This window comes from Acanthochromis polyacanthus, chromosome 1 (assembly GCF_021347895.1).
Source record: "Acanthochromis polyacanthus isolate Apoly-LR-REF ecotype Palm Island chromosome 1, KAUST_Apoly_ChrSc, whole genome shotgun sequence".
NCBI lineage: Eukaryota > Metazoa > Chordata > Actinopteri > Pomacentridae > Acanthochromis > Acanthochromis polyacanthus.
In genome coordinates this window covers 34,450,341-34,462,876 of record NC_067113.1, presented here as the reverse complement: position 1 = coordinate 34,462,876, position 12,536 = coordinate 34,450,341, and the positions used below count along the sequence as shown (strand labels likewise).

Genomic DNA, 12,536 nt, shown 5'->3' with positions numbered 1-12,536 from the left:
TTGAGATATTTAAGTAAAAATAAAAGCTTTCCCGTATGGAAACAAGCAGAGTCCCATCAACTTCAGACATTGTCGTTTATTCCCCTTTTGTTCAGCGACAACAAAGAAATCGCTCATTTTTTGACTCCACATCTGGAAATTGGCATGTTTCCTGTCTTCATTCTCCGCCTCGGACTTCTGATATGTCGATAGTAAAAACAGCTGGAGGAAATCTTCATCCTCATCCTCCCTGCTGGAGCTGCTCTATAATTCATAAACTAAGTCCGGATGTTTTCCTGAGCATCTGCCCTGAAGCCTCCAGAACTACCTGAATGTTTATTTAGAAACCAGTTAGTAAGAAGGAGTCACCCTGTAAGAGACGCAAGAACTGGATTCTAATTTACCTAAAATTTATTTTAAAAAATAAATAAACTGAAGGGGTTAAAAACTGTCCACAAAAATGTTATATTAATACAAATGTTAGATTTAAATGAGCTAAAAAATACATAAAAATCTAAACTTTACAGATACTTTTTATTATTTGAAAGGAAAAACAAGTCTGTTAAGGATTTAAAATTAAAAGATTTTTCTCTTTTGTTAAATTATTAATCATATCTAATGAATATCCGGAGGAAAAAATATTGATTTTCATATTGACTGTAAAAACAAACAAACAAACAAACAAACAAAAACATGCAAAGCCAAATGTGTGACTAAAATTCCTTGTTTTTAAATTATTCCATTTTAATCAGGTCAAAATATAATTATTTTACAGATATGCACTGTTTTTTAATGTGTTTTGTTCCACTTGCAGCCACATTTTCGCCATTTTCCCCCCAGATTTGATCATTTCTTAGCTGTCAGACATGTTAAAGATGCGTCAGGCTGGAGGCTCAGTTCCTCCTGAACGATGTGACTCATAGAGTCTCCCAGAGGAGGAAACGTTGCTCAGGTTAGATCCTCGGTGGCTTCATGGCTTCACATCGAGCCTCCTCCTGCCGGCAGCCCCCCACCCGCCCTCCGGCTGCAGCCCGACAGGAAGCTGTAATGTCAGGAACGATTAGGACGGCGGGGGTCTCTGCTGTCAGGAAGATAACAGAGGTCTCAGATAGATCACCTCCTCCATGGTTCTCCTAAAACCTCCTAATTCTATCATCACCTTCAGGGGACTCCTCAGCCTCGTCGAGATCTGCATTTACCTTCTAGTGTTAGAAGATAAATGTAGTGTTAGAAGATAAATGTAGTGTTATAGGGTAAATGTAGTGTTATAGGGTAAATGTAGTGTTAGAGGGTGAATGTAGTGTTAGAGGGTAAATGTAGCGTTTAAGGGTAAATGTAGTGTTAGAGGGTAAATGTAGTGTTATAGGGTAAATGTAGTGTTAGAGGGTGAATGTAGTGTTAGAGGGTAAATGTAGCGTTTAAGGGTAAATGTAGTGTTAGAGGGTAAATGTAGTGTTATAGGGTAAATGTAGTGTTAGAGGGTGAATGTAGTGTTAGAGGGTAAATGTAGCGTTTAAGGGTAAATGTAGTGTTAGAGGGTAAATGTAGTGTTAGAAGGTAAATGTAGCATTTAAGGGTAAATTTAGCGTTTAAGGGTAAATGTAGCGTTAGAGGGTAAATGTAGTGTTAGAAGGGAAATGTAGCGTTTAAGTGTAAATGTAGCGTTAGAGGGTAAATGTAGCGTTATAGGGTAAATGTAGTGTTAGAAGGTAAATGTAGTATTAGAAGGTAAATGTAGCGTTTAAGGGTAAATGTGGTGTTAGAGGGTAAATGTAGTGTTAGAGGGTAAATGTAGCGTTAGAGGGTAAATGTAGCGTTTGAGGGTAAATCTAGCGTTAGAGGGTAAATGTAGCGTTAGAGGGTAAATGTAGCGTTTGAGGGTAAATGTAGTGTTAGATGGTAAATGTAGTGTTAGAAGGTAAATGTAGCGTTTAAGGGTAAATTTAGCGTTAGAGGGTAAATGTAGCGTTAGAGGGTAAATGTAGTGTTAGAAGGTAAATGTAGCGTTTAAGTGTAAATGTAGTATTAGAGGGTAAATGTAGTATTAGAGGGTAAATGTAGTGTTAGAAGGTAAATGTAGCATTTAAGGGTAAATGTAGTGTTAGAGGGTAAATGTAGTGTTAGAAGGTAAATGTAGCGTTTAAGGGTAAATGTAGCGTTTAAGGGTAAATGTAGTGTTAGAGGGTAAATGTAGTGTTAGAAGGTAAATGTAGCGTTTAAGGGTAAATGTAGCGTTAGAGGGTAAATGTAGCGTTAGAGGGTAAATGTAGCGTTTAAGGGTAAATGTAGCGTTTGAGGGTAAATGTAGTGTTAGATGGTAAATGTTGTGTTAGAAGGTAAATGTAGCGTTTAAGGGTAAATTTAGCGTTTAAGGGTAAATGTAGCGTTAGAGGGTAAATGTAGTGTTAGAATGGAAATGTAGCGTTTAAGTGTAAATGTAGCGTTTAAGGGTAAATGTAGCGTTAGAGGGTAAATGTAGCGTTAGAAGATAAATGTAGCGTTTAAGTGTAAATGTAGCGTTTAAGGGTAAATGTAGCGTTAGAGGGTAAATGTAGTGTTTGAAGGTAAATGTAGCATTTGAGGGTAAATGTAGTGTTGGAGGGTAAATGTAGTGTTAGAAGATAAATGTAGCGTTTAAGTGTAAATGTAGCGTTTAAGGGTAAATGTAGCGTTAGAGGGTAAATGTAGCGTTTGAAGGTAAATGTAGTGTTAGAAGGTAAATGTAGCATTTAAGTGTAAATGTAGCGTTTAAGGGTAAATGTAGCGTTAGAGGGTAAATGTAGTGTTAGAAGGTAAATGTAGCGTTTAAGTGTAAATGTAGCGTTTAAGGGTAAATGTAGCGTTAGAGGGTAAATGTAGTGTTTGAAGGTAAATGTAGCATTTGAGGGTAAATGTAGTGTTGGAGGGTAAATGTAGTGTTAGAAGATAAATGTAGCGTTTAAGTGTAAATGTAGCGTTTAAGGGTAAATGTAGCGTTAGAGGGTAAATGTCGTGTTAGAAGGTAAATGTAGCGTTTAAGTGTAAATGTAGTGTTAGAGGGTAAATGTGGTGTTAGAGGGCAGGATTCACTGGGGCTCCACAAGCACTAAAAGATGGGGAAAACCAGTCTTCTCTCCATGATGTCAGTAATTATATTGCAGATCAACTGTAGTACCTGTTTGGTCCACAAGGTGAAGCCTAGAAAATTTTCCACAATTTGCATCTTTGATGTTCTGCCACAGTTTTTTTTTTTTTTTTTTGTGTGTGTGTGTAGCCACACCAGTCTGTTAAAAATATCTTGTTATCAGCCACCAAGACACTTATTTCTCAGAATTAGCATTGTGGAGGTTTAGCTCGCAACGGATAAAACCAAATTCCCATCAAGCAGTATTGTGGACGACTTCTGTTTGAGTCAATGATGTTTTCTACAGATTATAAGAAAATTAAAGGGAAAAGATCAGTGTCAACTATTTACACTTAGTCTTACTTTTGGTCAGGTGTTTCACTTTTGTGTTGATTTTAAGGCTTAGAAATGAGACAAACGCCATCTTCTGCACATTAAAAGGCCATTTTCAGTAAATCTGACCTCAGTCTACATGTTAGTTCACAGAAAACCAGTTCAGATCCTAAAAATGAAGCAGAATCTTTGTCTGAACTGACCCAGTGTCAGCATTAATAACTTATTCTCAATGATGGTGGCTTCTGATGGATCAGAGTCGCAGGTTTCAACCTTCCAACCATATTCAGTTCTTATCAGAATGAACTCACAGAAAGACTTTGATATAAAACTTTAAATGAAATATGCATTTTTAATGATCATGAATATTTCAGCTGGGTATGTCTTGGTAATAATCAGCTTTAGTTTTTGGGTTTGTTTGGTCAAAGGTGACTTAGCATCGTCTGTGGTTTTCAGAGTTTCTGTTGTTTTTATCTAATCTGTGGTTCAACTTTGACACCACGTCTAATTTGTGATTATTTATGTCTTTTCTTCACTGCTGCCACTCAGTTAAAAGGTGAATAAAGCTCCTTGTTTGCGTCGTTTCACAGATTTCCCCCCATTTTTCAGGTTTATGTCAAATTTGGTGTGGACAATATGTCGAATTTTTGCTCTTTTTCTGTGATTTTCCAAAACAAGGAAAATCTGTAAAATAACGCTTGTTCCAAAAAATTAGCGTTAAAAATGGAGCAAAAGGCATTTTAATTTTATTTTTAAATTACAGTGCATTTTATCTTCATCTAAATGTAAAAATGACCATTTAAGTTAGATTTAAAAATAAAAAAATTCAGCGTTTGTGAAAGCCAGAAACTGTCAAACCAGAAAGACGATCCAACAACCAAACCTGGGATTAAAAGAGGAGAAACTCTGCGACAACAACAGATTGTCAAAAAATGACATGTTGCTAAATAATGTTCATTATTGCAGTGTTTAATTACCTGTTGAATTTAACAGCAATGTGTCAATAAAACCTGATTTTTGCAGCCGTTTTTAAAGCTCAAAGGTATGAAAAACATCGAGTCAGATAACTGAGTTCGATGACTCTGCCAACTCTGGTCGGCATTTTTTACACCTTTGATAACTCCTCAGTCACACGTGAGCGCTCAGATATTATCTAAAACCTCTACAATCATGTGAATAACGCCACTTAGAGCTTTTCTTTCTTCTCTAACCAGTGGGAAGTTCTGCTCAGGGCCCTTAATTAGCGGCTAACGAGTGGTTGCATCGTTAGGCTCCATCAAAGACTGATTATCCCCTCAGACTTGTTATTATGTTGATTACGGCCGTCGCTTTGTTTATGAAGAAAAGTTGCTGAGGGGAGTTGGGGACAGATTTCAATAGTTTAACCATCTGAACCCTTAAAAACCAGCCAGAGGGTTTGGAAAGCATGTTTTCTTTGGTAAAAAATGACCTAATTTATCAGAGTCGGGAACTGTAAAAACATAAACAATTGTTGGATTTTTAACTATTAAATGGTTATTTTAATAAAAATGAACCAAAATCTACTTAAAAAATAATAGAATCTGAGCTTAAAATCTTAATATTACATCTAAATTAATTTATTCTGCACTTGTCTTTTAAAATTGGAGCAAAATAAACAGTTTGCACCAGATTTTAAGTGTTCTTGGATGAACTGCAGGCAGTGCTTCCACAGAACACATGACAGAAAACCATTAAGGAACTTACCAGTAAAATGATCTATATAAATAAAAAATAATTAAGAAAATACTAAATAATTTCCATCAAGACTGAAAAGATTTATTTTATAATGTATCATAAATTATAGAACAATAAAATAATTAATATGAATTCGAAATACATTGAAAATATAATTAAATTAATTATCAAACGATTAAAATGTTTCATTCAAGATTAAAAAAGATTTAATTTAGATTATAAATTATGGAACTTAACAATAGCATTTTATTGTAGTAAAAAATAAAAACAATTCTAAAATTATTTGAGAAAATATAAATTATCCATTTTTTAATAAAGTATGTAATTGATTTTATTTTTTATTAGATTAAAATGTTAAGTTCTGTAATTTATCATCTAAATAAGATAAATCTTTTTTCAATTTTAACGTATTATTTTAATAATACATTTAAATGAATTAAATAATAATTTATCGTAATAATAATTTTTCTTTAATTTTATTTTTTTTCAATGTTATTTTATGATCTAAATAAGATAAGTATTTATCAATTTTAATGCAATAATTTAATAATACATGTATACAATTAAATGTGTCAAATAATAAATAATTAATAAATAATTATAATAAATAATAATTTCTTATATCTAAATAAGATAAATCTTCATTAATCTTGAAGGACATCTTTTAATTATTTCTCTAGTTTATTTTCTTTTATTTTTCATTGATTTTTAAAATAATTTTATTGTTATATTCCATCATTTATAATGCATAATATCCTTAATCCAGAATAATAAAGTTTAATCTTCTGTTTTAATGTATTACAATTAATAATACGGCAGTAAAATCATCTGTTTATAACGAACCGTACATTAGAACCACCATTAAAAAAGACCAATATTTAGTATATTTTATGATTTTGTTTATTAAAAAGATTATTATGAGTATTAATTCATCCTGGTACCAAAACAAAGAATCCAAACAGCAGCATCGACTGAACCCCAGTTCATGAACACGTCGTATTTCTTTGTGTTTCCTGTTTCATACGGAGGTGATGCACTCGGTGGTGCTGGTCAGACAGACTCCACAGTCACACCTGAGGGCCACCGGGTAGCTGAAGGTCGGGTCCACGTTCGGCTGGCAGTTTGGGAGTTTGACCGAAGCCACTCGGGTTTGATTGTAAGTACAAACCCTCTGATGGGACTCGATGAACGGGGGCTCCAGGACCGGCTTCTGGAGGCCAAAAAAACACAAAAACATCTTCAGACTTGAAAGATTATCTCCTCTACAGACGGAACCTTCTCACCAAACATCTGACAGTAATATTATTCTGTTTTTAACCGTTTTAACTCGAGTTTTTGTTGGCTGGAATCTCTTCATTTTAAGATATGTTTTTAAGTTCTAACTGGTCTGAATAAAGTTTAGTTGACTAGAAATTTGTCTGTCTGTCCAACCTGCTGAATCTTATTCCACCAGCAGGATAATTTCATTTAGAACAAACTTGTGAGAGCTGATCTTTTCTTCCTCTCCTGTTGGGTAGATTTATTCCTCCTCACCTCCCAGGTCTCGCAGCGCCCCCAGCAGGCGTCGGTGGTGACGTGCAGCCCTCCACAGCCCGGTTTCTTGGCCAGGAAGGTGAACTCTCGGACCGCACAGCCGACGAACCGCCGAAGGTTCACGGCTGAAACTCTGCTGCTGGTCTGGAGGCAGAACCAGAGCAGGAAGCAGCTCAGCAGCAGGATGGAAACCCTGGAGGTCAGAGGAGAGATTAGTCAGAGCTGAGGAGGAGGAAGGAGGTCAAGAAGGACTTCAGGAGAAAGGTGAAGGTAAAGAAGCAGCTGGGAGGCTTTAATTCACTGATTTGTACAAGAAGAAATAAGAATCTCCACCAGCCGGAAATTTAAAAAAGACATTTTATAGGAGGAATGAGTTTCTTTAACACAGTATTAAGATTTTCAACCCTGTCAAAAAATATTTGTTTACAAAAAGATTAAATAACATAATATTGTTTCCCCAAAATTGTGAAAAAAAAGAAATATAATAAGAAAATAATGGGATACTATAGCTTTCATGAACTGTAAAAAACTGTGAAAATAACTGAAAAATATTAAAAGAAAAAAATCAATTATTAAATAAATTATGTATGAAAATACAGATTTTGAAGTTGACTTTAGTTACAGTTTTGTCAGTTTTTTGTTTTGTTTTTTACTGTTAACATGTAAATTAATATTTTTTATCAATGATTTTACAAGATGTTATTTGTTATTTAACAAAGTACAAAATAATTAAATTAATTATCATTATTTTATTATTATATATTATTTTCTTTTTTACATATTCCTTAAATGTCTGAAACTGCAAACGCGCTTATACAAACACTATACGCCGATGGAAAGCTTAGATTCTCATGAATCCGCCGGTATAAACCACTTTCAGATGCGATTACCACAGCAGGTAATATAAACACATTTGTCCGACAAACAACGAATATTCATCCATCCGTTCTCTATACACGGCTTCAACGCACACAGTGCGACTCACATTTCCGGGTTCATTATTACACACAGATGAAAATATTCCACAAAAAACGGCCATAATCCAACCTTGGACATCCAGACGAAACAAGCCAGTAACATATTTTGTCCAAAACATGTCCTGAAGTCGGTATATAATCCACGAATAGGTCGTTTTTGAGGAAATGCACCTCGCGATGCCCGTCCAATATTCCCTGTACTTCTAGTCATATTTTTATTTACAAATAAAATATTAGCGATTTTTTTTTGTACTGAAAATGGCTGGAATTGACTGCACCTTATAGGGCTAATATACACTATTTTTTTTCTCTTCTGTAACAGTAAATATCTGTAAAATAGGAATATTTTTCTAGTTTAAAATATAGTAAAACTGTCTAAATTCTCTATCAAATACTGTAAAAGAACTTTTTTAAAAAGATATTTCAAGTTTTTCAGTTTTGACCTGCTTTTTTATAATTAATTAGCAAATTAAAACTCTTTTTATGTGATTCAATTTTTGATTATGAAACAAAATTGAACAAAACAGGCAAAATCTGTGTGATATTTGTGAGTAAAAGGCTCAAGAAATTACAGTTAGAGAAACAAGCAAAACCTACAAAGTTCTTTTTTTGACAGTGTATGTACTTCATGTTATCTCAGAAACTATGATTATTTGAGTTAGAACAAATGTTTACCATTTTTAATCCTTCAAATTCCTCAAAATAATTACACATATTTAATAATATTTTTGCTAATGTAAATAGAGTTAAGAAAAAAGGTGTAGTTTCACGATTGTACTTTGTAAAAGAACTTATAAACATTTATGTGTACGTGATTTAAAGATTTTTTGACCGTGTATAATCCGTAAACATCAGCAGTTTATATATTCTCTTTTTCTGGATTCACTCACCAATGTGTTGTTTTCCTCTGAAGTTCCATCTCAGCTCTGATTCTCAGTTGAATCGAACAGTAAAGCTAAAGTTTAAGCAGCTTTTTTGCCGTCTTCTGAGCAACCACGTTTACTTCTTAGCGCTCTGACAACTAGAACCTCGGTCCTTGTCGCTGCTCTGACTCTGCTAATGGATCTGACAGGACACGTCGAGGCTCTTTATCATCCGGTTCCATCATCCATCCTCACCTCTCCGACGCCCTGAATCCCCCCGAGGCTCCTCTACCTGTCGCTGCCCATCACATCCAGCCACCAGCCTCCATTAGCTTGATTAGGGAAAGACTCTGGCCTTTTGTTCGCAGTCGTTGGAATGGAAAAAGGGGGAACAACACCGTCAAACGGAGCTTCTACCTGAGTCAGTTAGCTCCTGTTTGCACATGCTCACTGCAGCGATTTCACCCCCGAGCTGGTGGAGGGTTCTGTTCAACAAAGTCGAGTCTTTCTGAGGGTTTAATGCAACATCTGTCAGACCAGAAAGACGGAAAACATAATCTTTTACAGCAGAGCGGTTGGAGGTTTGTAGGCGTCTTTAGTTGGTTTCCAAAACAGACGAAGGTTCCTCCGATGCACATAGAAAGTATACGCCCCGAGAAGAAGTCATCCATGTTTACTGTTTCTCAACATTGACTAGTGGTCAGTATAAACAAAAAAGAAAGACTTTTTCAAAAAGTGACTGCAGTCGTATTTACCTCCTTAAACTCAGTATTACATAGATGAACCTTTAGCTTCAGTTCCGTCTTTGATCCTGTTGGTCTCCATCAGTCTGAACATCTAAACACCTCAGTTTTACCTCATTCTTATTTCTAAAACTCTTGAAACTGTGTCTGCTTCCACTGGAATCATGGAGGGAACAGAACTTCTCTAATCCTTAGTTGTATTGAGGTCTGAACATAAGAACTTCCATCTTATTGTCTTCAAACCATTTCTGAGGATCTTTGTCTGTTTGCTTCGATTCATCGTCTGGATGAAAAACTGATCTTCAAGTCTCGGTTCTCTTCAGACTGCATCAGGTTGTCCTCCAGGATTTCTCTAGACTTTGCATTCATTTACCCTCTACCTTTACAAGCCTTCCAGGACCTGCTGCTGAGGAACATCATGATGTTGCCGCCACCATGCTTCACAGTGGCGATGGTGTGTATGTGAGGATGTCTGCCAAACATAACGTCTAGTCTGATGACCCAAAAAGCTCCATTATGGTCTCCTCAGACCAAAGATCCTTCTTCAGGTGTCTTCAGAGTCTCCACATGTCTTCTGGTGAACTCTAGTCCAGATTTACTTTGTGCTTTTTCCAACAGAGTCTTTGTCTTTGTCTCCATAAAGCTTTGACTGGTGAAGAACAGACAACAGTTATTGGATGAACAGTCTCTAACATCTCAGCTGATGGAGCTGGAACTCCTTCAGAGGAGTCATAGGTGTCTTGGTGGCCTCCCTCTCTAGTCTCTGTCTTCTCGGTCTCTGTTTTTGAGGACGTCCTGCTCTAGTCAGATTTATTCATGTTCCATCTTCCTTCCATTTCTTAATGATGGATTTAAGTGGACTCCAAGAGATATTCAGGAATTTGTAAATGTTCCTGTATTGTCTCCAAACTGATGCTTTTCAACAAACTTTTCTCAGATTTTCTTGGAGTGTTCTTTAGTCTTCATGGTGTATTTCTATCCACCAGAGACTGGACCTTCAGGATACATGAGTCTTTATACTACAATCACGGAGACACATTCACTGACCTCAGATGATCTTTATTTCCCTTAAAGGAATCATTTTAAAGAGTTGTCTTCTTCTGCCACCTTTTCTCATTCTTTCCATTCTGCCTTTCCAGTAACATTCAAGACGTATCTTCACATCTTCAGACGCATCTTTGTCGTGACAGTTGACAAAAGATGGAGAGCGAAGATGTGGAGATACAAAGGAGGTAGATGAACTGATTTGGTTGAATAAACACAACATATAGAAATTTCCTCCGTGAGAGGCCCTGAAGGCGGCGTATAGAACCACCGGAGCAGAACGGCTCTCAGTGAAATGAGTCTTTAAAAGTGAAGTCGAAAGTTGAGGCCAAGCAATTAAAGTTAGATTAGAGAGAACGCTGAGGAAGATGAGTCAGGGATGAGTTCACCCTGCTTCCAGACAGAGAATTACTGAACAGTGAGCGGGGTGTGGAGTAACACAGCGCTATAATTGGATTACTCTGGTGATTACAACGAGGTTAATTGTAATCCAGTACAAAGGGAGCAAAGCCGGGATTTACGCAATCCGGCTTTTCTGTAATTACTCCAGGAGTGTTAATGAAAGACTCTTTTCTTTTCTTCCTGTGAGGAAACTCATCGTCTTCATTAAATCCACCAACCGAACAAAAACCAGGAGCCAGGTTCACTTCTGAGGCTGGAGTTTACCGTAAAGACCTCAGTGAGGAAACAGAAAGTAAAAATGTAGTTTTTAACCTGTTTTTATTTCCATTTTTTAGATTCTAGAAGACATCAGTGAATAAAATGAAAGGTTTTTTTTGTTTACTGCAATTTTCTTGAACAATTTACTTTTATTCTGCAGATTTTTGTTAAATGACAGATAATAAAAAAGTATTAACTTACATCTTAAGTGAAAAATGAATAAAGTAAATAATTATATCTTTTTTTCAGGTGACATGTATTACGTATATTGTCAAAAAATGAATGTTTTTACTGTAATTTTATGAACAATTTACTGTTATTTTGCAGATTTTGTTAAATTACAGAAAAAAACTAATAAAATGACAGAATAATCTATTAATTTAAAGCTTAACCCTCGTGTTGTCCTAGGGTCAAACTGACCCGGATTAAAGTTTGAAAATGTGGGAAAAACAAATATTTTCACAGTGAAACTTCTGATGTCCACATTTTCAACATTTTTGGGAAAGTTTTGAAAATGTCTTGATGGAAAAAAAGAAATGTTAAAAAATGTTTCTGTAAGAACATTCGGAAAAATTCAACCAAAATCCAGTGAATTTTGCTGGATTTTGGTTGATTTTTTCCCCGAATGTTCTTAAAGAAAATATTAGAACCTTTACTGATATATCTATACATGTGGAATCACTTTAGATATTTTTAGGATTTTTTTTGAACATTTCTACTCATTTTAAAAAAAATATTTACAATTTTTATTTATTTTTTGCTGAAGTTTTGGATTTTTTTCAGACAAGGGAACAATTTTTTTGGTGACCGTAAATGAGGACAACTGGAGGGTTAAATCTACTAAAATGTCAATATTTACCAGATATCAGCATTACTTTCACTACTTTTTACAGTTACAGTGCTACAGCATTCCACCGTTTTTAAACATAAATATTTATAAGCATATAATTTAACAAAACATATAAAATTTGATTAAAAAAGTGGAAAAGGTTAAAAAATTCGGTTAAATACTAAAAAAAACAACATTATTTTCTTGCAGTATGGTGCTGCCGCGGTGATTTATAAATCCCAAAGCAGATAAATAAAATATACTAATTTAATAGTAGATATAGTGTGTAAAATAATAGAATAAAACAAGATTAATAAGAGATGATAAAGCTTTCTAAATTCAAAAGACCGGCCTAAACCATGGGACCAAACAAAGAGCATTTAGTGGGAAAAATCAGCGTAACTTCACTGCTTTTTAATCACATTTCTAAATGAAAGAATTCTCAGGTCTGCTATGTTGCTGCTAATGAAGATTTATTTCTGTTTGTGGAGTTCAGTTACTATACAAGCTTCTGATAAAATCATGACGAGCTGCTGGGCTTTGCCTGCAGACAGTAAAGCGATGCTGTGCTGACCTCTGCTGCTCACTGCTGATATTGATAATATAAAATAATAATAATCTGTGAGCAAACTATTGACTGACACAGAGATATAACTTCTCATAGAACATATTCAGGTTTGCAGAGGTTGATTTTGACATTTAAAGCGTTGAAATCATGCAGCATGTGTTCTGTTGTGTAGATGCTTGTGTTGAGCA

General features: G+C 35.2%; 1 protein-coding gene across 1 annotated transcript; it reads right to left on the bottom strand.

The window, feature by feature from the left end:
* Positions 1-6,071: 6,071 nt before the first annotated feature.
* On the bottom strand, positions 6,072-8,810 carry gphb5 (glycoprotein hormone subunit beta 5). Its single transcript, XM_022191867.2, has 3 exons — positions 8,797-8,810; positions 6,665-6,857; positions 6,072-6,341 (listed from the first exon to the last, which is right to left on the bottom strand). Exons 1-3 carry the CDS (start codon positions 8,808-8,810, stop codon positions 6,150-6,152), a joined length of 399 nt encoding a protein of 132 aa, XP_022047559.2. The 3' UTR covers positions 6,072-6,149.
* Positions 8,811-12,536: the final 3,726 nt, after the last annotated feature.

Excerpts from the sequence above, each read along its gene's own strand:
- gphb5 (XM_022191867.2), bottom strand. Across the intron at positions 6,342-6,664 it reads GGCGCTGCGAGACCTGGGAG|AAGCCGGTCCTGGAGCCCCC; the intron begins GTGAGGAGGAAT and ends TTTGGCCTCCAG.